The sequence below is a fragment of the Rhizophagus irregularis genome, chromosome 21 (genome assembly GCF_026210795.1).
Source record: "Rhizophagus irregularis chromosome 21, complete sequence".
Lineage (NCBI taxonomy): Eukaryota > Fungi > Glomeromycota > Glomeromycetes > Glomerales > Glomeraceae > Rhizophagus > Rhizophagus irregularis.
The window spans coordinates 457,406-481,084 of NC_089449.1; the positions used below are offsets into that span (position 1 = coordinate 457,406).

Consider the following 23,679-nt stretch of genomic DNA (forward strand, 5'->3'; position numbering starts at 1 on the left):
TGAACTTTAGAAAGTTCAAATCTAATACTTTCATATTAATTAAAGTTATCATTTCCATATTAATCATTATCCTTACAGTCCTTACAGAAAGCTTAATTATTAAAATGTACACTCTATTGAAAATAGACAATAAACTCACGGTCACCCATGTGAATAATCGAATAATCTTTGAGAAATGCACGTGAAATTATGGGCTTATTTATGCAATGCAAGTTTGTTTAATGCAAGTTGAAAATTTCATGGCTTCTGTATATATGATAACATTTGATAAAATTCTTTTTCTATCATACGCCACATATCATAATTGATTTTATCTGTTTATCAAATAATTTTACTAAAAAAAAAAAAAAATTTCGGTAAAATATAGCATTTTATTGTATATGATGATTTTCCTGCTGAAGATCAACACAAAGTAAAGTGAATTCATCTACTGGAATTTCCCGCATCAAACGCATCAAACGCATCAAATTGCATCAAATTGCAGAATAATTTACAATGTGAATTGCAGGAATTGCAGGAATTGCAGTATAAAACAAATGTTTAACCAAAAATTGAATGAACTTTCTCATGATAAATAGTTTAAATAGATTCTATGACGAAAATCAGTGGATTTTTAATAATTCCATATTTATCATTTCAATAATAATAGAATCCCAAGTTTTATTCTTTTTTAGTTTAAGTCAATAATAGATGACACAATATTTTTTTTAATAAATTGTCGATCCTGACATTTTGTTCTTTAAGATCAAATAATATTTTATTATAATGTCTTAGAGAATAATACATATGATGGTAAGTTATATGGTTCATTGAATATAAACAAAAAAGTCACCGCTTTTCAATAAGCCACTGTAAAAGAAAAAAAATTAAAAATTAAAAAAAAAATTAAATTTAAAAAAATTTTTTATTTTTAAAAAAAAATAAAAAAAATTAATATTCAATAAATAATGAATTACCTCATCATCTCTGCCAACTTTTTCTTTATGTCCGACAACTTCTTGAAGTATTAATGGTTTGGTATCGTTCTTGTCGTTCTTGTTTTCGTTATCATCTTCAATCTCGAAAGTGACATCTTGACTACGTAACATATAATCAGTTTCAGTCCTTAAGTAAACTCTGTCTCGTGCTTTTAAGTAAGGTGTCTTATTTTCTTGATTAGTTTGATCATTTTTAATGAATTTCAAATTAGTCCATGCAAATTGAAAACAATGTACTGTAAGAAAAAAAATTTGATATCTATTAATAAAATTATATCTTTTTTTGAATATAAAATAAAATAAATATATATGTATTTATGTATACCTTCTGCATAAGACGTTTTAGGAGACCTATAAAAGTCGCTCAGTGATAAAGTCGTTCCGGTCTTTTTATGAGTCAAATAAACAACATCATCATACAAAACTTTATTTTTTTGAAATTCGTCTTTATGGCTTTGATTTTCACAGCTTAGATACCACCAACAATTTTCATTGAGTATCTTTTCACCACAAAATACCTAATATAAAATGATAAAAAATATTAAAATTTATTAACGTGAAATAATTTAAATAAAAAGAAACATGCTTAACTCACCACTTGTCTTTTAGATCCTGTTTGATAATTTATCTCTCTACTTGATAAATATTTACCAGTTACAAGATGTTTTATAGCTATCAAAAATTCAGGACCATATTTAATTGCTTTTGAACTATCTGAAATAACTTCGCTATATAATTTATAAATTTCATCTATCGATGTGACGCCAGTTACACGTTTTGAGAATTCGTTTTTAAAAAATTCATTCGATGAATATGTTCTCAAGAGACGATTTTTAATTTCTTGTGGATTATCAATTTCCGCTTTATCACAATGTGAACGAAATTCGGCTAAAAATGCTGTAGTATCGCCACCTTCTCCACCTTCAAATTTCATTTGATCTAATTTGCGTTTGATACCATCTTTATATATAGAAAAAGTGGGGTGGGCTTTTAGAGCCTTTATAAGATCATTAAGATTATTACATTCACCGGGAACATTTATCGATGCATCAATATTTAATTTACATAATTTCAAAATATCTCTTTCTTGTCTGATATTATTTATTATACATATTGTTTGAACTTGTTTTACCCATTCATCAGGATGAACGGTTCCATTATATTGCGGTATATTCATTTTTATTTATTTATAATTTTTATATTTTTTTCTTTTTTTTTCTGAAAAAAAAACTGAAAAAAAAAAAAATTTTTTTGAAAAAAAAGGGTGGTTGTAAAAAAGTAATTATTTATATATATATATATTTGATTAAAAAAATGAATATCCAATTTTGATATTCATATAACCAAAGTGAGTTTTGCTGTGCCCATGTTAAACTTTATTTCGTGATATATTGGATAGCACAAGTTTACCAACCGGATTCGTCGATTACTGCGCCACAATACCCGGTTGCATTACTTGCATTAAACGGTCTACTGTGAGTTCTGTGATACACAAATAAATTTTAGCCCCCTCTTTCAAATTTTTCTTTTTTTTTACTTTAACGTAGTTCAATTATAATGAATTATTTATTATATATAAAAAAAAACGTGTTACTTTAATCTATCTGATAAAAAAAAATTTAAAAAAAATTGCAAATCAAAACAAAATAAGATCAATAAATAAAATTTATCTACAAAAAAATCGTTTAAATAAAGCTCCCTATTTTACACATTTATAAAGCCGATAATAGTATACTTGTTAGTGTATTTCTTAAATGACTAATTGTACGACAAAAATAAATTTCCCCTTTGAAAGAAAGAATGCCCTTGTATTACTTGAATTTTTTTTTTTTCATTAATCTAATTTTGCTTTACGCCTGCAACAAAGAGAATTAATATTGTTGGAAAAGGCATACACATTTTGTAATACAATTCGCTTTCTTACATCATTAGTCTTGGCTATTCTAATCTTCATTAATCTAGATTAATCTAGCCATATTAACTAAACGGTTTTTGCGGTCCCTTTCAAACAGAAACAATCCAAAAATAGAGTTTTGTTGTACTAATGTTACACAAGGACAAGGTATACAAGATATAACACAAAGATCGCATCTCTTGATTTCACGTGATTATTATAATGTTTATTTTATTCTTTAAATGGGTTTTTTTAAATTTTTTATGTTACAGGGGAATTACAGGATTAAACATAAGCGGCAATCATCATTGATTGTCGCACATTCCCATATGACGATCATTTCTGTGTGCAGTTTATCAGATAACAAAAGATAAGCTATTTCAAAGCAGATTATACGCGAAAAGGTTCATTAATAGTAATTTATTTTTATCGCAGCACATATTTGTTACGCGTGATTTATAATTTTTTATTTTATTTGGATAATATTTATATAAACAAAATATTTAAATAATATATATATAATATATATGTGAATATAATATATATATATTTATGTCCTTTTCTTTTCAATAAGCCACTAATATAAAAAAAAAAAATTTTTTAAAAAAAATAAATACCAAATGATTCTTAAATAAAAAAATAAATACCATATCATTTTTACTAAATTCATGTTGATGACCAACAACTTCTTGAAATATCGACGGCATAATATCATTCTTATTATCGTTATCGTTCTTATCGTTATCATTCTTATCATTCTTATCGTTATTATCGTTATTATTATTGTTATTGTTGTTATTATTGGAAATCGCGAAATTAACATCATGACTACGCAATACATAATTAGTAGTCCTTAAATATACTCTATCTCTTGCCTTAAGATAAGACGTTTTATCTGAATGATCAGTCTTAACGAAATTAAAAACACTATAAGCAAATTGAGAACAATGTGCTGTAAAAAATAAAAAATTGTAAAAAAAATTTGATAATTAAAAATAATTTTATAAATTTATAAACCATTTTTTGAATATACAATAATTAAAATAACAAACCTTCTACATATTCTAAATGGCCCGTTGCAGGGGCCATATAAAAGTTACTGAATGATATTTTAGCCTTGGTTTTATTATGAGTCAAATAAATCTTATCATCATACAAAACTTTTTCTTTTTGAAAATCTTTTTTTTGAGGATCGGGAACTTCACAAGTTAAATACCACCAAGCATTTTCATCAAGTATTTTTTCATCAACAAATAACTATAACAGATAATAACAATGATTATCAGCTGTAAAAATACTAATAAATTTTAACAAAAGAAATATACTAACCACTTGTCTTTGAGAACCTGTCTCATAATTTATTTGTCTACTAGATAAATATCTTCCCGTTTCAATATGTTTTATTGATATCAAAAATTCAGGTCCATATTTAATTATTTTTGTACTATCTGCAACTACTTCACTATATATTTTATAAATTTCATCTATTGATGTGACATCAGATGTTCGTCTTGAAAATTCATTATTAAAAAATTTATTCGATAAATTTGTTTTCAAAAGTCGACTTTTAATTTCTCGTGGATTAATAATTTCTGTATTTTCACAAAGTAAACGAAAATCAGCAAGAAATTGTGCAGTATCATCATTTTTATAATCTTCGAATTTCATTTTATCCAATTTTTCTTTACTACAAATTTTAAATATATCAAAAGTAGGATGAGCCTTAAGTATCTCAATAAGGTCATCAAGAGTTTTAGGTTCAGTTTTAAGATTAATTGTAATATTTAATTTACATAATTGTAAAATTTCTTTTTCTTCCTTAATTTTATGAATTAAACATTTCGTCCAAACATATTTTACCCATTCATCGGGATGAATAGTTGCATTATATTTAATTATATCCATATTTTAAAATAAACAAAAAATTGAATGACAAAAAAAAAAAATTGTACGTTCCATTTTGTTTATATAATTATTGAATTCAAATGAATTCCCAGTCTGGAAAATTGTATAAGCTGACAAAATATTTGGTAAATAGTAACACAGTGAACAATGCTGCGGTTACACGTAATTATAAGCATATATGAATGAGTTGGTTTTGAGAATGGCAAAATCATGTATGAAACAATCATTTTCAATATATATTAATTTGTAAATATAAGTTGATATCCGGTAATAATCGCCCATTAATTAATTATCTGACAATCCGGTACTTTTTTTTTTCTCATTATTTTTTTCATTCGAATATAAATACCGCGTAACAAAATTAAAAATATACGCTGGATAACGAAATTTATTTAAAAAGAATTTGTAAAATTATTATATCCTATGTACAGTAATCATTTCTTTCGATAATCCACTAAAAAAATAAATTATTTTTAAATATATATAGCATATACAGCAATTAAAATTAATTTAAATATAAATAGATACAACATACCCTATAAAAAAAAATTCTGGAAAAAACTCCGATAAATGATCACTTTTTTAGCTTTTATTCCGAAAGAAACTCAGACACGTGATCATTTTTCTGAAAAATTTTTTATAGGGCATATACAGAAATTGAAATAAATAAATAAATAATTATAATTAATTAAATAATAAATACCTCATCATCTTTACCCACTTTTTCATTATGTCCGACAACTTCTTGAAGTGTAACCGTTTTATTGCCTTTCTTCAATTTTAAAAATGGCATCTTGGCTTCGTAATACATAACCTGTTTCAGTCTTTACATAAACCTTATCTTGATCTTTTACGTAAGATGCCTCATCATTTTCATCTGATTCATCAAACTTAATGAAATCCAAGCAAATTGAAAACAATGTACTATAAATTAAAAAAATATATATTAGCATTTATTATTTAATGAATTTATAAATATAAATTTGTACCACCTTCTGCATAATTCGTCACAGGCGATTTATAAAAATCACTTACTGATATAGTCGCCCCTTGTTCTTTTATGCGTCAAATAAAACTTATCATCATATAAAACTTTATTTTCTTGATAAAGGTCTTTTTGAGTGTGTTTTACTAATGTTGGATTCATGTTGCATTTTTTCACCAGCATATATCTGAAACAAAATATAATTATAAATTTGCTTATTAAATATATTAATTTTTAAAAAAAAGAAAACTCACTAACCACTTGTCTTTTAGAACCGGTTTCATATTTTATTTCATAACTAGATAAGTATCTTCCGTTTTAACATTATGACAATCAGATCTATATTCAATTTTTGAACTACTATGTATATAACATCGCTGCATATTATAAAAATTTTATCTATTGATTTAACTTCGGAAACTCGGTTTGGAAATTCATTTGAAAGAATTCATTCGATTTATTTGTTCTTGAGAGACGAGTTTTAACTTCATGTAGATCGGTAATTTCTGCCACAATGCAATCGGAAGAAATTTAACAACAGTATTTACCATCAAATTTCATTAGATCAATTTTTCTTTGATACTATTTTTATATATTTCAAAAGAAGAATGGTTTTAAGAGCCTTTATAAGTTCATTAAAAATATTAATAGGTTTATTGATAACTATCCAAGAATTAATGTGTAATTTACATAAAATTAAAATATCTTTTTCATGTCTAATATTCATATTATTAACTAAAAGCTATTGTTCAAAACATTCTTTAGGATGAACGGTTGCATCATACTTTGTCATATTCATATCTTAAAAAAAAAAAATAATAGATAAAGTTTATTTTAAAAAAAAAGGCATTTATTTATTTATACAATAATTATTGAATTCAATGATATTCCCAGTCCGGTAATTTTATAAGAATGTATAATAATAACGAAAATGAAAATATTATTTGTAAATAGTGAAACGTACAATGCTGCGGACATCAAATTTTAGAAATGAGTGATGTCAATTGTTTATAGTATAGTAGTATAAACACTCCAAAGTTACACTAGTACGGAACTTTAATAATCCTGTATCTTGTATTTATTATTAATAATAAATAAAAATTCATTCGTCTTTTTATCCGGATAATTTAGCTAATATTGGCTAAATCCTGATACTAAATGCATAGTTTATTTTTTAATATAAAATGTAAAATGGATATAGCAATAATAAATAGTATGTATGATATATTATTTTAATTTACTTATTTTGGATCAAACATTTTATTTTGGAGTTGAATTTATCATGTTTTCCGTTACATTAATTAAAGGAGTAAAAAACAATAACTGCGTTTGATTGAATTTGATATAGTATTAATGTGAATTTATTATAAAATGATTTAAAATGAAACGCCAGATCTTACAGAAAAAATTATATAATACAAATAATATGTAATAATAAGAACTACTAATCCAACATTTAAGTATATATGATTATGTAAAATAGTGAACGCTACCGTTCGTACACCGACTCTGGTCATATGATAATACTTATGGATGGTTCATAGTTTGTAGATAGTTCTGGGAACGGCAAATCTGTAAAAATTCCTACAAATCAATAAGCTCGTAGAATATATTAAGTAAAAGTATTACTGATTAGTATATTAATGATTTCCGCTTTACTATAAAGCGAACGGATAATATTATCATCAATAACCTTTGAAATCTTGTTTACAACCGCATTTATTTAGATGAACTTTAAGAACCTCTAAAAATTCATTAAGGGTATTTGTTTCATTGTGAAAGATCAATACTTAATTATATTATTTGCAGAATCTCTTTTTTTCATGTTTTGATTTTTTTTTAAAAATCGAATATTTATTTGAACAATCAAGATGAGCGCTTCCATAATATTGTGGATATCACAAAAGTAAAAGTAAAAGTAAATTGTAAGAGAATTTAAATTCCGGTCTGACAACTTGTATAGTAGTAGTGTTTGTTATGTTACACATTGCTAAATATCATCATACTCTACTTATAACGCTAACACCCGACCATCCTTTCTGTAATACCAGTAATATAAATGGTGTGAACTACCAGAAAATATTACGTTAGTACACTATACACAAGTAACACGAGTATTTGTAAACCGGAGATAATCTACAATACATCATTGTAAATATAATCTAATTCCTTATATTAATTAACAAAGAAAAACGTGGGTCAATAAAGTGATTGATGTAAATATTTGTTCTTTTATTACCTAATAAACTTCCGAACATCCACGCTTTTTGGATGTAGATCTAATCTTCTATGTCATATTTCCAAACATATCACTCACACGTACTGTACTTTCTCTCAAATAAAAACAAGTATACTTGCATCAAACATTCGAATCCGCGGGCTGAATAAATTTACGAAACGCACTTTCTCCTCTGTTTAGTAGCAACTCAGTTTGCTCAACGGGTAAGTTTTAATTGGCATTGGACAAACATACCAAAAAATGAAGCTAGTAAGGCTAAATTCGTAAGAGTGTGTTCTGGACTCGTTGGATTAGCTGAGGATATTTTGTATGTTACTTGCTGATTTCATAATTTTTTTTTAGTTTGATATATAATACAATATTGCCGTTTTTAAAAAATTTCTCGTTTAATTTCGATAAACACTCTACTCTTTGACCTTGAAATTACACTTTAGATCAACGTTTCGTAGTCTAATACTTACTTGAAAGAATTTGAAAGGGTTGAAAGGTTTGCGGGTTTGATTTGATATCTTAATAATTTCCACCCAATTAGATTTAACTATGATTGATAAAAGTGCTAGATCACTTTTAATAAAAATAACCTGACATTCCGACATTCCAAACCAATAAGGCGATAAATAAGAAAGGATTTATAGAACAACATGAAAGTATCCACTATGGTGACTATGCATAATAAAGGAATTTTTTCTTTTTTTTTACCGTTAAGCCTCATTGATAAACGGTACAATTTATAAATAATTGATCCGAAATTCCGAATGATCCGCTGTAATGGAAAGTACTTGTTTGTTATCCAAGAAAGGAAAAACTGAGTATTTTACAAAATAAAATTACATAATACCGTGGTATTTAGGGGATAATAGGGGAATAGTAAACATTATTATTCCGTAAAGAGATTCCAAAATTCTTTTTTATATAAATAATATATCATACAGCCATAAATTCATTCACGATTACAACATATCGTAGTCATAAATAATAATGACGCCTAATTGATGTTTTTTTATTTATTATTAAAATAAATTTTCACACTAGAAAAATACCAAAAGATTCAAATGATATTTTTTCATTCAACCATTCGGATATAAAGAAAAAATATTAATCCGAACTTCATCTACCATCTATCCAGTAAATAAAAATCGATAAAAAATTATATACAGTATAAAAAAAATCCGATAAAATATGGATGTTCTGCGGTACCCCTATAAGGAGAAATATGTAAGTTGTTCGGTTTCAATTTACCGAAAATTCAACACGTTTGCAGTTGGCAAATTTTTTAAATAAATATAACGTCTTTTGATCACGCACCATAGGTAAAGTTATCTCCATCAACTTCAGTTGGTAGAATGTGTATTTTTTAAAAAGTTGAAAAGTCCATTAATATCGGTTGATCCGAAAACTCAAAAAGGTCAAAAGGTAAATGTACACATACAAGTATCCTAATATTTTAGGCTATGGCCAAAAAATTCGCGTCTGAAATTTGAATTTTACTATTTCTGAAGTGAAAAACATACTGATAAATTATGAAGTTATAAAATTAGGAAATTACTTTAATCATTATAAATTCTTCTAATACATACAATTTTTATCTGAGAAAAGCTTAAAAGTCTTTTCATGACCCAATTCTAATTGTGACTTTGAAGAGCTTTATTTTTACGTTACAAAACAAATAATTGAGTACTTTGAAAATACAGAAAATGTACTGCGCATTATATAGAAAAATTTCTTATCATATTAAATATGTAATAAACTTTCACTTGTCTAATATAACATTTAGGGATGTCAAATTTCATAAATTAATACGCATCATGCTCAACATCAACAATCAAAAGGTTCACAAACTCGTCGTAAGTTCCCACATAATCGTAGCAACGTCTTTAAGTATTTCTGGTGCAATATAATTATATAAGTATAAGGTATACTCCATAAACCCTATTATCTGAAAAGCGTCATTTGCAGGTTGTGTGGAAATCTTAAGTCTCTAAATTCCAATATGTTAATAATAACTTATTTCCTCTAGGAATATCTAATTATTATCACGAATATTTATTAAGAAAAATTAGTACTAGTTTAATAACTTAATATATTAAAAATATAGGTACTCGAACGAAATTCTTAGTGAAATATATAATTTTTCATCCCATGTAATAATATTCATCTTATCCTATGTAATACCGTAACAGCGTATATTTTGTTACAATAATAAAGTCAAAGTATATTAATAATATCGAGAATACAGAAAGTACCTCATTTAGAAAATATTTTAATCATGTAATTATAGCAACGCCAGACCAAGTTGCCTTATATAAAATACTAATTCCTTCTACTAGAATCCACTTTATTCCTTACTTTTTATAACTTTTTGTTGTCTCATCTGTCTTCAAATACTGTATAAAGAGAAATCAACATATTAACAAAATTGAAACTTTTCACTAACTCTAAGTTTAAAGCCAGTAGCCCAGTACGTATCATGATTACAAATTCGTTGATATTCATTTTAAATCATTAATTTCGTTATTTTCGGTTTCTCATTTAATCAAAATTTTAATTTCTTTTATTTTAAATCTTCCGATTCATACCTCCACGGCTCCGCGTGATTGGTCAATTTCAGGATTTTTGCACTTTTTTTTTTATAGAAATAATTAATTCCTTTATTATTCACAAACTGAAGGCTTTTTAGTTAAAAAGAATTCGGTATCGTATATGATTGTTAAATATTCTATTGTTAAATTTCATTATAATTTAAATTTCTTCTATTCATCTCGATTGTACCAGTATAAATTTAAATTTAAGATCATCGTATCAAAATCGATTTTGGTCAAAGATATAAAATTTTAACGCAAATCGTGTGGATGTACAGATATCATATAACTTTTCAACGAAATATAAACGTCAGAAAAAAAGCAAGAAAATAATCAATTTGTTAAGTACAATTTTGTACATGGTTAATTTAAGCTAGTTAAATTTATTTTATGTATAAAGAATATCCTTTCAAATTGTAGTTTAAGAGATATTATTATGCAACCTATTAAGATCATGGCAGACCGTTATTTTTAGGGTGGGATAAATTATTAATTATTAATTATTTAATATTAAACTTTTTTTATAAAAAATGTTAAAATTAGGCATGATCTTGAGTGGCATGCATAATAACAATGTTATTGAATAGGAGGGTAACATATCATTCACCCCTACGACCCTACGTGGTGAGTGACTGGTGACCGATATTTTTACCCCACAAATAACCATAAATTGCAATGACTATTAACGCGTTGATTAAAAATTCAGTATCAACTCCTAACTGAATCACTTTATTAAGAATATATTTTGAATTATATTATTTATATCCCACCACCACTGAATCCGCCGCCATCACCACCACTATCCACCACCACCACATCCACCACTGAATCCACCACCACCACACCCACTACCATTACCGATTCGGCGATTCCACTACTGAATCCACCACCACCACACCGGGCACACCCACCACCATTACCGAATCCATTATTGAATCTGCCACCACCATCACACCCACCATGATTACCGAATCCATTATTGAATCTGCCACCACCACCACACCCACCACCATTACCGATTCCATTATTGAATCCGCCACCACCACCACACCCACCACCGTTACCGATTCCACCATCATTACCAAATCCACTACTGAATCCGCCACCACCATCACACCCACCATCATTACCAAATCCACTATTGAATCCGCATCCTCCTCCACATGAATTCCATGCACTTCTAACTGCAGATGCTAGTATGAAAAAAGAAAATTATTTTAATTATTGTTTTAAATAATAAGTGAAAAACAAGAGTTTTTTTACATGAAATGAGATATGTGTTCCCGCTGATTCCACACGCTCCAGAGTACTTAGATGGGCTACAAATGATGAAAATTTTAGATTTAATTAAATCATAAAGCTTTACGAAATTCAAAACTTGTAACTCACCTGGTTGTGTCCTTTTCTTTTCCTTTTTTAAGGTTCCAAAACTTTTCGTTGGTCTCGTTGGAACACATCTTTGGTAGTTGCCTTTTGTACTTTTTTAATTTATAAAGAACCGAAAAACCATAAGGTGGCACGACAATGGACATGATCTTTTTTTTTTGTAGATAACCAATACTTTGACGGATTCATATGCATGCACGGTTCATGATATTTCTTATACCAAGATCGTGCCGTAGTTGCAAATCCATCTGACAACGTTCTCTTAGCTAGCGTATCGCCATGATTAATGATTCGTCCTATATGCTTTTGGGTGAACGCGCGGTAAAGTGATGCGTGAATTTGATGTGTATGCCAACCCAAGTCAATATCAAGAGTGGGCACAAGTAAAATATTTGGGTGAATTTATGATATCGTATGGTAGTAGCATTTTATTGGACCTCCATACAGTTGATCCATTCATTATTAACCATCTTTTCAGTGAAATCACGTTGTCGTTGTACAGCGCTAATTAAATCAATTGAGAATGGAAATGGAATACCGGCATAAACAAATACAGCTCGTCGGACAATGTTTTTCCACGTAATTCTAAACTGTCGTGCTCTTTTCAATTCGATTATCTGGAAATTAAGTTTTCGATAATATGTTTTCCATTTGCACTGATTCCAATTTTTCGATTCGGAATCAGTAAGATTTCGAATGTGAAAGCTGGTAGTGGTGAATAATAATAGGCAAGAATTATTAGTTGCAAGTGCTTCTGAAAATGAGTCGTCATTTAGATCAACCAAAGTACCACTAAATAAAATAAATATTAATTAAAGTAAATCGAGGACGAGGACCATAAGCTTGTATCTTATATCTGCCCGATAAAATGAGTTCCGTCTTTATTCCAAGCACTAATATCATCAATAAATCGTTTTGCACTTAAAGTTTCTATGGAATATGGTCATTACATTCCAGGCATTTTTCATCTGTATTATCATTCTTTATCAAATTTACATAATTCGACCTATATCTTAATATAGAGATATTAATTGGAAATGAACAACTATATAGAATCAGGAATCAAATATCTCCTTACCATGAAATTTGTACTTCTTTTTACACCAAGGACAATTTATTTTGAAATCAGAACTATCATTTGGATCAAGAACCCATGATTGTTTTGTCCTTTCAACCCATATGCTTTCAGATACAATTGCTGCCGCTTTTTCCCAAATATCGTGCCATATCAATAGAATAAATGATATTTCATTAAAGTGAGTATCAAATAATAAAAAGAGAAACACTTACAGGAAAATCTGGAAAATTTTGTTGTGGATCATGCATATCTTTCATAATATCGTAATGGCGATAGCAAATGTGAATGCCAGATATAACAAACGTCTAAGGTTTAAGAATTTATTATGTCAAGAACTAAGTCGACGAAAAAAATATTGATAACTACTTTTCACCTATTGGCGGAATTGGCACCGTTTCCTCATTAAACTTTAACTACCAAGCAAATTTAACCATAAAATATAACGTTCTTGCGGTAACAGATCTCATATCAATCAGTTCATCTGATTGTTGTTAAGAGTGCTAAATGCGCGTGTAACATAGCAGGATTTACAGCTCCATCAATGTTAACGGGTTGAGTGTCATCTTCACTTGTATTATGTGTAAAAAGTGGTTCTTCAGTCATTGCAAAATTTTTTACGAATATTTGAATGTGCGTGAGAGTTAGTATTTATTTTTTGCAAAATAATCTAACCCGTCTTTCGAAAGGCATATACCTACTAATAATAAACTAAGGGTGATGATAATGATGTATTCCTCGTGACCTCTTCTCGTTTGAACGATGATTGCTTAAAATGGTGAAATATTAAAGTATTGTTAGTTATATATATGATATATTGCTTTTTATACAAACATTTTAGAGAAAAATCACTAGTTTCATTCATAATTGTGTATAATATTTATATTTTAGTGTTTTTAATTAGAAATCACATTTTTATCATTCTAACCTGCTTAACCTATATAATGTCAATATGATGATTTATAAGTTGCAACTGACGTCGTCATGCATTTGGCGTAACAACTAATGGCGAATTAAATTTATTTTTATTATCAGTACCGAGATGATAAGGACATTTATAATCATGTGACAATTGTGATTAAAGATTAGGTTGTAATCTTCCGGTCATATCAGATTAAAAGATCATTTAGATCAGTCCAATGATCATCAATTGGATTTTTTTTATTAAAGTATAATCAGTCTATAAAGTATAATCAATCTATTAGCAAAATTTTGGGATGTATGAAAAATTTGCAACTTGCGCTAACTTATAAATTTTATTCATTTAATCAAAGGACGTTACTAAAAAATATCTAAAAAATTTACTTATTCTTTATGATCATCAAAGAAGCAATCGCTCTAATCTAATATGCCATAAGCCCATAACATTAAACGGTGCCATTTAGAAAAACTAATATATATAAAAACAATAAGATTTATGAACTAGATCACCAGGTTCAATTTGTGGATCTAATTCTAATTCCCAACATAGTAGTTTAAGAGATTTAACGTCCTCAAACTGTCGAGCATTTTGTTTAGGTGCATTGGCAGGGATGGAAATTCCGTTTTTTTCACTATACTCATCGCAATTGATTCTGGGAGTAGGAGGCGGGCTTTCCTTCCCGGTCTTTACTTTATTGCTGGATAACCCTTAAACATATTTCCAACATTTCGTTTATTTTTATTGGCAGAGGGTCGTCCTCCGGTTCCTTAAAAATTTAAGTCATAAGAGTTTGATTTTATTGATCAAGTAGAAAATTAATAGGTTTACCAATTGATCTTTGTCTAGTAACCACCAACTTTTAGATCGGTTATCTCATATTAATATGTATTAGCATAATAATAAAATATTGGATAGTAACGGGAGTTTATTATAAAAATTGCATGAACGGTCCCGTAAAACCGATAATATTATTATTGGATGATTTAACCTATATAATAGTCTAATGCGGCACGTAAACTGATCTTATACTTGTAGTATGCTAGAAGTTTAATGGATAAAATTCAAAATTTAAATACCTAAAATTTCGTCCTCTTCAAATGGTTCTCCGGCTTCTTCCCACTCTTTTAATGCAGTTAAATTAAAAGGTTTCTTGAAAGATTCCTTCATTTCAGGTTTTTGTAATAATTCTAAAGCTCTTTGGTTTCAGTTCGTAAAGCTTGTAGTTCATTCATATTAATAAGATTTTTTTTTTCGCGTTAGAAATTCTCCGTATATGAGTTTATCATGTGACGTACTCCCAACTCAAAAAAATTTTTTTTTTCAACCGTATAACACAAAAAAAATTTTTTAATTTATTAAAGTGATTTTTCAAATTTAATTAATTTTGTAGAATTCATATTTAAGTTTATGAGATTTTAAAAAATTTACCAATTTTAAATTAAATAATGATTTCAATAGCATATCAAAGAAATTCTAATTTTCTTTTTTACCACTTTAATAAAAAAAAATATATTTAAATTCAATAAACATCATTATTCTACTGTTTTATTATTAATTTTGTACTGAGTGTTCATGGTATTTGCTTTGAGTTTTATAGTAGTGCCGCAACATTTTTTGTATATTATTATAAAAAAATGTAGCGAAAACGTTCTTTCATAATAAAATATCAAAAAAAATGTTGTGAAACGTTTTTTTTAATATATTATTATGAAAAAACGTTACAACCAGACCCCGACCAGAGGTAGGTCATGAATTTGATAACCAGACCTGAAAGTTATAAAGAAAATGTTTTGGCATTTTTTCTTGAAAATTTATATATAAAAATGCCGAAACTTTTTATATTCAAATTATTAATGGATTCTTAGTGGTTGTGAAATTTCTTGTAATTATTGTCATCACAAAATAAATACAGTACTAAATCCTCACTTAAATACGTCCTATTTCTGAAAAAAAGCTAGTTAAGGTGTGATTCTTGTGTGATTTGCAAATTTATAAGTGTTCATAAAATGATAACTGCAAATAACGAGTTTTTTTGGTTTCACAAAAACATAAAACGTTAGGTGACGAATAAAGAATTGTGGCACAGCTATTTTGTGCGTTCAATTTCATTTTTCTTAAAGTATCAAAATATTTCGCGAAAAAGCGTGTATTGTGGCCAACAAAACGTTTTTGTTATGAACATACTAAGTATTATCGTAAAAATTCATGAATAAATTATAATTTTATACAATTTAACGTAATTCTAATTTAAAGAAAAAATTATTATTACTTTACATATATAATATTATTAAAAAAAAACTTCCCCTATAATTATTTAAAAAACTTTGCTTAATTAACTTCAAATAAAAAATTCTTAATCATCATTGTTTCTTTTCCCTGTAAATAAATAATAAGAAAACTATGAATATGCAAAAATATCATCAGTTATGATAATATCATTAAAAAAAACTCACTGGCGACTAATTAGTAAACCAAAGCGGCTTCTGCGTCCGCGTCACGTTTCAATGTCGGTGCTGCATCTGCGAATTTAAAATTATCATTAAAAGAACTCTAAAAGAAAATTTTTTTTTTTTTATTCATTTAAATATTAAAAGTGATGATTTATTTACCCGTTAAAATAATAGTAAAAGCGAAAATTAGCAATAAGCATTTGAATTTCATTATTGATTTTGTGATTGTGTTATGTATAATTTTTAATTCGTTGTTTATTAATTTATTTAAAGAAATTTCTCACCTCTTTCTCAAATTGTTTATATAAGACAATTTTTTATAATAACACTATTTCAAATTATTCATGAATCAATGAAGGTGAATTAAAGGTGGTGTACTAGAGTATTCTTTCCACGTTTTTCAATATTGCGCCATAGCTATGTTAAAATTTACAATCGAAGAGCAGAGCAACATGAGGAAATGTGAAATTTAGCCGCGATCATTGGGCGAAGTAAAGACGTACAAGAGTATTTTTTGACACGTTTTCTGCATTGTGCCATGTTAAAATTTACAATTGGAGAGCAGCCACTTTAAGTTAATAATGAAAAAATTCGAGACTTTGATGTTAATAATTATTTTCAGCCGCAATTATCTGTAAAATTATTTTTTTTTTGTTGATTGTGTGAAGCAAAAGAGAGTATTTTGACACGTTTTTTTACATTGAGCCACAATTGGAACGAACAGTGCAAAAGATAAGACTATCTTTTTTTTTTAAAAAAAAAAAAAGAATAAATAAATAAATAAAAATATATAATATATATTGTTCAAAATGGTCACTAATATCAGGAAAGTATAACTCATTTCTTTTATCTGATTATTCACTTCACAGCCTCATCAACAGAAAATGGCTCTATAATTACTAAAAAATGGGACCCGGTCACATTACCGACAGTCAAATGACCGACAGCTGACAATCAAATGACCGACACATGATTGACGCAGCAAAATTAAATTAAACACACTTCATACCTTTACACATTTATTAATTTATTCTGTTTAATAATTATAAATTAACTATTAATGCTTTATAATTATATAGATCAAAGTTTATTCTTTTATTCAATATAAATTTGTAATCATAATACAAGTATAGTTTGTGTTAAAACTACATAAGGACTGACCCTTTGAATTCAAGATACACACGCTCACGATCTTTTTTTTTTAGGTAAATTTCGTGGAAAATTGATTCCATTTCTAATTGAACCCCATTTTGCTCTTTCTTATTATTTTAAATATGTCTACATGTGCATGACCTACTAATGTTTCCCATCTTCTATGCCAGGCCTCAACATTATTTTGAGTTCGATGAAAAGCAAGTCCAATATTATCAACAATAGACCACAGTGAAATGACATTTCCACTAATTAAGATACTAAAAAATTTGCATAATTAACTCAATTATGGTTAAAAAATATTTATTATAAATTCGAATGTCATGTTTTATTAGAAATGAACAAGTTCAAAATAAATCACTTTTCATATATTTTACATTTTATAATCCTAACTCCCTTTAAACATGAACTCTTGTTATATATGTAATTTGAACGATTTGCTTCACGTGATTTATGTTCACATGATTTATATCGCATGAATTTTAACCCATTTACCCATTTTTGAAAAAATTATGTTCTTTCTTATTATGGTGGAAGTACTACGGTTCTATCACAAGAAACTTCTTAAGAAATGCACTCGTGAAATCTAACTTGTGTATAAAACTATATCACCCTTCCACGACTTCACCACATACCACTGCCACAGCACTCATGCGGAAAAGAAAGGAGTTTAGAGCAATGGTAATGGAAGGAATGGAGTTGAATGAGAGATAGTAGGGGTTATGTAACTGTTATTTATCACCTGGCTACTAATTGGTATTTAGGATTTTTTCCGCCAGTTATAAACTGGCGGACCAATTAGTATATCTAGGATGATAAAAAAGTTATTTACTGATCTAGTTTAGTATATAAATCATCCTTCGGATGATAACCCATTTATATACTACTAGATTAGTAAATAACTAATACATATAAGACAAAGGATTAGGTGAATAGGTAAATAAAAAAAAATGAAACAATAAAAATAATTCGCAAATGTTTTTTTTTGTCGTACAAATTTTCATAATATAAAGTATAAATCATAGTAATCATAGTTGCATATCTGCTGAACAATATCAGTCAATAGATATTTGGAATCACTTGTAAAGCAACACAAATTTTTTCTATGCATTTATCACTTTGATATATAGAAAATGACACTATGAACTACAGTAAAAATAAGTTGAAGAACTAGCTAAATCTGATTTATTTGTTATTTTTCGGACGGGACCGGGTTGTTTATTTTCATGAAAGATGAATAATCATATTTATTTTTCTTAATAAACAATAAGTGAGCTATTATTAAAATCAAATAAAGGAGAATAGTTATCTTTGTGTAACCTTAGAATCGAGCATCGTGACATTGTGTAAATATTTACAAAATAATTTCATTCTTATTTCCAGAACAAGAATATCATTTGAAATCCATCAAATTTGTTAATTTGAATAATTATAAATAATTTAAGGAACACTTTTATCAATATAAAAATTATTATCGACTTCACATTTTCTTAAATATGAATATTACAAGATATTATGCGACCGTTCATCCTGAAGAATGGGTAAACCAAGTTCAGACAATATGTTTATTTAATAATATCAAACAACAAGAAAAAGATATTTTGAAAATATGTAAATTAAATATTGATCTTCAGATATCTATCCCCAATGAAATAAATACACTTAAAGAACTTGTAAAGGCTCTTAAAACTCATTCAACTTTTGAAATATACAAAAGTGGTTGCAAGTATATATTAGACCAAATGATATTCCAAGGAGATGATGCTACAAAATTTCTTGCCGACTTCCGTTCGCTTTGTTTTAAAGCGGAAATTACTAATCCACAAGAGATTAAAAATCGTCTTTTGGAAATATATTCATCGAATGAATTCTTTAAACGTGAATTTCCAAAGAAAATATCCAGCGTCACACCGATAGATGAAATTTACGTATTATGCAGCAAGGTCATTTCAGAAAGTTCAAGAGTAGTCATAGACGACACGTAAAACTTAAACTTATTTGTAGATATAAAGTGAATTTCAATTAACCTTGTAAACCAAAATTGTTAGTTAACTTTTAATTTAAAGAATTTAAGAGTAGGACATTAATATAATTTATATCTTTTTATCAAATAATTTTATTCATTAATTAATTTTATTCATATACATACAAAAATTTTATACATACAAAAAATTTATTATTATTATAAAATAAAATTACTATAAATTGTATTTATTTAATGATAAGTGCATTTTAATAACATAGAAATAATTGAGTTAATCTTTAACTACCAAAAAGTATTTCGTATTTACTAAGGTACGTAAATAACGTAATGTAAACATTTGATGTTAAAATATGAATGATGACTGCGAGCATCTAACTGTCGATCTTGATATAACGAATACCGCAGAAAATATTCAAAAGTATCTGAAATACTTTATTACCTTTGCATTACATTTAATTGACCAATATAATAAGTTAAATCATTTATCTCTCCTTTAACCATTTGTTACAAAGAATTAGAAAATTTTACAATTCCAATTACAAGGTATATAAGAATTTCTACAACTTTTTTTATTTACGATGACATTATATATCACGTCAGATAATTTTGAATTATGAATAACCTGGTTACTTCATTCTTCTTTACCTCACCATGCTCCCAAACCTCTTTATTATTCCGAATGAACAATATTCTATAAATATAATTCCTTATTTACCAGGAATCAGAATTCTGCTTTATACTCTATACATGATACACTTAAATCAAATTAAACGAAATAATGAGACGCGTTGCAATTGTTAATGCAACAAAAGTAAGTTATGTAAGTTATGAAGAAGTTTAATCCTGGAGATCACGAAATATTATATGGTTATATGGAATCGCAAAAGTAGAAACTGCAATAATGTAACGTGTTGTCGAATTCAGAACCACATGATGAATATATAATTTTGAATTAAGCTACATAAGCTACACGTTGAAACTTCATTTATTTACCTTTTGATAGCGTAGGTTTTTTTTTTTGAATTGTCTTATTCTAACGCATCCATATACTGTATTTCATAAAACCCGAAGATATCATGGTATACCAACTGGCCATTAATTAATAATAAGTCTCAAGATCGATACTAATCAGTATGACGCTCTCACAAATTCTCTTATTACGTTTGCAAAGATGACATGATAAAACAGGGAGCTGCGAAACTTCTAACAAACAAGGCAAGTATATTGTTATGGGAAGTCGGTGGTCTTGTTTTGTACTTTTGTGAGAGTTAGTAAAATTATGAACTGTTGTCTATCAACTTTTTGCTGATCCTCTGAATGCCTTCTGGGATGTGTAGCAATAGTTGTCCATGCTAGAAGGAATCAACTTTTTGCTGATCCCCTATGTCTGTTTGGATGCATGGTTTATCACAATGCTGATATGTGTGCATGGGATTAGAGTTAGGAAGGATTAGAATTAATCATTAATTTGTACATTATGTACAATATGTACAATATATTACATAGTTTCTCAACTCCATTTTTCCTTATAAAGAGCAAACGCGATTATGGAAGTTAACTTGATGATGCATTGTAGACTCCTAAAAAATACAAATTGACGCTTTCAAAAATTGTAAATAGATTAGTTAGTCCATAAATTTTCCATTTTCAACCGTATCAAGGCGATATTAATGTTTATACTATAGCTCCAGGATTTCAATTTGATCATGAATTTTATGTAAAAATAAATATAATTTGAAATTAAATGTTTCAGCAGATGAAGTATCAAAATATCATCAAATATACATAGTAATATTGGTAAATTACTCCTTATGGTAGTACACGATTGACAGCAACTTATTTAGAATTAATAGACGTCAAAATTAGATGTAAAAAAATACCATTTACAATTTTTTTGGAAATGTAATTAACATTGATACAGTACTCCTCACAGATGGATAGACTAAAAATCTATATTAATGATAACTATGCCAAACGTGCAGAAATTATTATTAATCAGTCAACATTTGGGGTCAAATGACAAATGACATCAATGACATGATCATCTGTCTGAACCAATCATTTTTCAAGATCATGTAGCCTGTCAAAGACACTTTGAATTTATGGTCAAATTAATTAATTGATTATATTTTAAAAAAATCAAATTAAAGCAATTACTATTATAAATTTTTTTTTCTGATATTATAAACATTATGCAAAATAAAAAAAAAAGTAGACATTTGAATCATAATCTTCTTGCTAAATTTAGTATCTGGTATATAATTATGATTATTAGGTTGCCATTGTAATTATTATTTCATGAAATAACTTTAACGCGATTTGTAATGTAGTTATATACATTTTTATTACGCATAAAGTATAAGATCGGCAATAGATAAAGAGAATGTTAACATAAAAGGAAAGACAAATAATGATAAAAAGATAATCACGTGGTACAAATTATGGAATGATCCTTAAATAACATCAAATGATATTAAAATGACAAGGTTACATGAGATCATGTGTCATTTGTGAATGAAATTGCTTTGAATGACTCAAGCGATATAGTTATCATTGTTTGCAAAGAATTTTTTTAGTACAGATTTTCCATTTTTTATTTATAATATTTCTACGCTGTGCAGATTTGCTTCAGAAAAGGTAATGTGTGCGGATAATTCATCGGACATGTGCATACGCACATGACTGCACCTCGGTAAGATGTTAGTGTCACAATTTACAAAACATTCATTTTTGTTATGATCACGCAACTTGTACATTCAAATTACTGGATCGGGAGTATCATTGAATTCAACAATTATATAGATAATGAACGCGTTTTTTTACCAACTTATACTTTTTTTTTAAACATGAATATACCAATATTTGATGGAACCATTCATCCTGATGAATGGGTGAATCAAGTTCAAACAATATGTATGTATAATTAATAATATCAGACAAGAAAGAGATATTTTGAAATTATGTAAATTAAATATTAATTCATCGATAACTGTTCCCGGTAAATGTAATAATCTTAATGATCTTATAAAAGCTCACCCCATTTTTTCTATATATAAAGATGGTATCAAACGCAAATTAGATCAAATGAAATTTGAAGGTGGGGAAGGTGGCGATACTACAGCATTTTTAGCCGAATTTCGTTCACATTGTGATAAAGCGGAAATTGATAATCCACAAGAAATTAAATATCGTCTCTTGAGAACATATTCATCGAATGAATTTTTTAAAACCGAATTCTCAAAACGTGTAACTGGCGTCACATCGATAGATGAAATTTATAAATTATACAGCGAAGTTATTTCAGATAGTTCAAAAGCAATTAAATATGGTCCTGAATTTTTGATAGCCATAAAACATCTTGCAACTGGTAAATATTTATCAAGTAGTGAGATAAATTATAAAACAGGATCTAAAAGACAAGTGGTGAGTTAAGCGTGTTTCTTTTATTTAAAGTATTTCACGTTAATAATTTAATATTTATTATTTTATATTAGGTATTTTGTGGTGAAAAAATGCTCAATGAAAATTGTTGGTGGTATCTAAACTGTGAAAATCAAAGCCATAAAGATGAATTTCAAAAAAATAAAGTTTTGTATGATGATGATGTTTATTTGACTCATAAAAAAACCGGAACGACTTTATCAATGAGCGACTTTTATAGGTCTCCTAGAACGTCTTATGCAGAAGGTATATATAAACACATATATATTTATTTTATTTTATATTCAAAAAAAGATATAATTTTATTAATAGATATCAATTTTTTTTTTTACAGTACATTGTTTTCAATTTGCATTGACTAATTTGAAATTCATTAAAAATGATCAAACTAATCAAGAAAATAAGACACCTTACTTAAAAGCACGAGATAGAGTTTACTTAAGGACTGAAACTGATTATATGTTACGTAGTCAAGATGTCACTTTCGAGATTGAAAGATGATAACGAAAACAAGAACGACAAGAACGATACCAAACCATTAATATTTCAAGAAGTCGTCGGACATAAAGAAAAAATTGGTAGAGATGATGAGGTAATTCATTATTTATTTAATAATTATTTAATGTAAATTTTTTTTAAACAAGTTTTTTTTTATCCCCCTTTAGTGGCTTATCGAAAAGAGATGAAAGG

At 27.5% G+C, this 23,679-nt stretch overlaps 7 protein-coding genes across 7 annotated transcripts; 2 read left to right on the plus strand and 5 right to left on the minus strand.

Annotated features, from left to right (window-relative positions):
• Nucleotides 1–709: 709 nt before the first annotated feature.
• Nucleotides 710–2,384, minus strand: OCT59_013525 (uncharacterized protein). Its single transcript, XM_066141583.1, has 4 exons — nucleotides 1,573–2,384; nucleotides 1,303–1,495; nucleotides 957–1,213; nucleotides 710–849 (listed from the first exon to the last, which is right to left on the minus strand). The coding sequence occupies exons 1-4, from the start codon at nucleotides 2,152–2,154 to the stop codon at nucleotides 829–831; spliced, it is 1,053 nt and encodes a 350-aa protein (XP_066001710.1). The 5' UTR covers nucleotides 2,155–2,384; the 3' UTR covers nucleotides 710–828.
• Nucleotides 2,385–3,421: 1,037 nt separating this feature from the next.
• On the minus strand, nucleotides 3,422–4,776 carry OCT59_013526 (uncharacterized protein; the record flags this gene model as incomplete). Its single annotated transcript, XM_025312438.2, has 4 exons — nucleotides 3,422–3,448; nucleotides 3,519–3,823; nucleotides 3,924–4,128; nucleotides 4,201–4,776. The coding sequence occupies 4 exons, from the start codon at nucleotides 4,774–4,776 to the stop codon at nucleotides 3,422–3,424; spliced, it is 1,113 nt and encodes a 370-aa protein (XP_025189743.2).
• Nucleotides 4,777–11,338: 6,562 nt separating this feature from the next.
• Nucleotides 11,339–12,111, minus strand: OCT59_013527 (uncharacterized protein; the record flags this gene model as incomplete). Its single annotated transcript, XM_066141584.1, has 3 exons — nucleotides 11,339–11,772; nucleotides 11,843–11,898; nucleotides 11,969–12,111. The coding sequence occupies 3 exons, from the start codon at nucleotides 12,109–12,111 to the stop codon at nucleotides 11,339–11,341; spliced, it is 633 nt and encodes a 210-aa protein (XP_066001711.1).
• Nucleotides 12,112–12,393: 282 nt separating this feature from the next.
• On the minus strand, nucleotides 12,394–13,646 carry OCT59_013528 (uncharacterized protein; the record flags this gene model as incomplete). Its single annotated transcript, XM_066141585.1, has 5 exons — nucleotides 12,394–12,757; nucleotides 12,962–12,977; nucleotides 13,044–13,169; nucleotides 13,417–13,456; nucleotides 13,575–13,646. The coding sequence occupies 5 exons, from the start codon at nucleotides 13,644–13,646 to the stop codon at nucleotides 12,394–12,396; spliced, it is 618 nt and encodes a 205-aa protein (XP_066001712.1).
• A 784-nt stretch (nucleotides 13,647–14,430) lies between these two features.
• Nucleotides 14,431–15,129, minus strand: OCT59_013529 (uncharacterized protein; the record flags this gene model as incomplete). The annotated part of the gene is made up of 2 exons (XM_025323811.2): nucleotides 14,431–14,669; nucleotides 15,039–15,129. The coding sequence occupies 2 exons, from the start codon at nucleotides 15,127–15,129 to the stop codon at nucleotides 14,431–14,433; spliced, it is 330 nt and encodes a 109-aa protein (XP_025189745.2).
• A 3,931-nt stretch (nucleotides 15,130–19,060) lies between these two features.
• On the plus strand, nucleotides 19,061–19,549 carry OCT59_013530 (uncharacterized protein; the record flags this gene model as incomplete). The annotated part of the gene is made up of 1 exon (XM_025309770.1): nucleotides 19,061–19,549. The coding sequence occupies one exon, from the start codon at nucleotides 19,061–19,063 to the stop codon at nucleotides 19,547–19,549; it is 489 nt and encodes a 162-aa protein (XP_025189746.1).
• Nucleotides 19,550–22,394: 2,845 nt separating this feature from the next.
• OCT59_013531 (uncharacterized protein) lies at nucleotides 22,395–23,490 on the plus strand (the record flags this gene model as incomplete). Its single annotated transcript, XM_066141586.1, has 4 exons — nucleotides 22,395–22,461; nucleotides 22,607–22,971; nucleotides 23,043–23,235; nucleotides 23,324–23,490. The coding sequence occupies 4 exons, from the start codon at nucleotides 22,395–22,397 to the stop codon at nucleotides 23,488–23,490; spliced, it is 792 nt and encodes a 263-aa protein (XP_066001713.1).
• Nucleotides 23,491–23,679: the final 189 nt, after the last annotated feature.

Bases quoted from the DNA above. Each gene is read 5' to 3' on its own strand.
- OCT59_013525 (XM_066141583.1), bottom strand. From the start codon at position 2,154: ATGAATATACCGCAATATAATGGAACCGTTCATCCTGATGAATGGGTA. The intron at 1,214-1,302 runs GTATACATAAAT...TTTTTCTTACAG, and splicing joins TAAAACGTCTTATGCAGAAG to TACATTGTTTTCAATTTGCA. The intron at 850-956 runs GTAATTCATTAT...TTTCTTTTACAG, and splicing joins AAGTTGGCAGAGATGATGAG to TGGCTTATTGAAAAGCGGTG.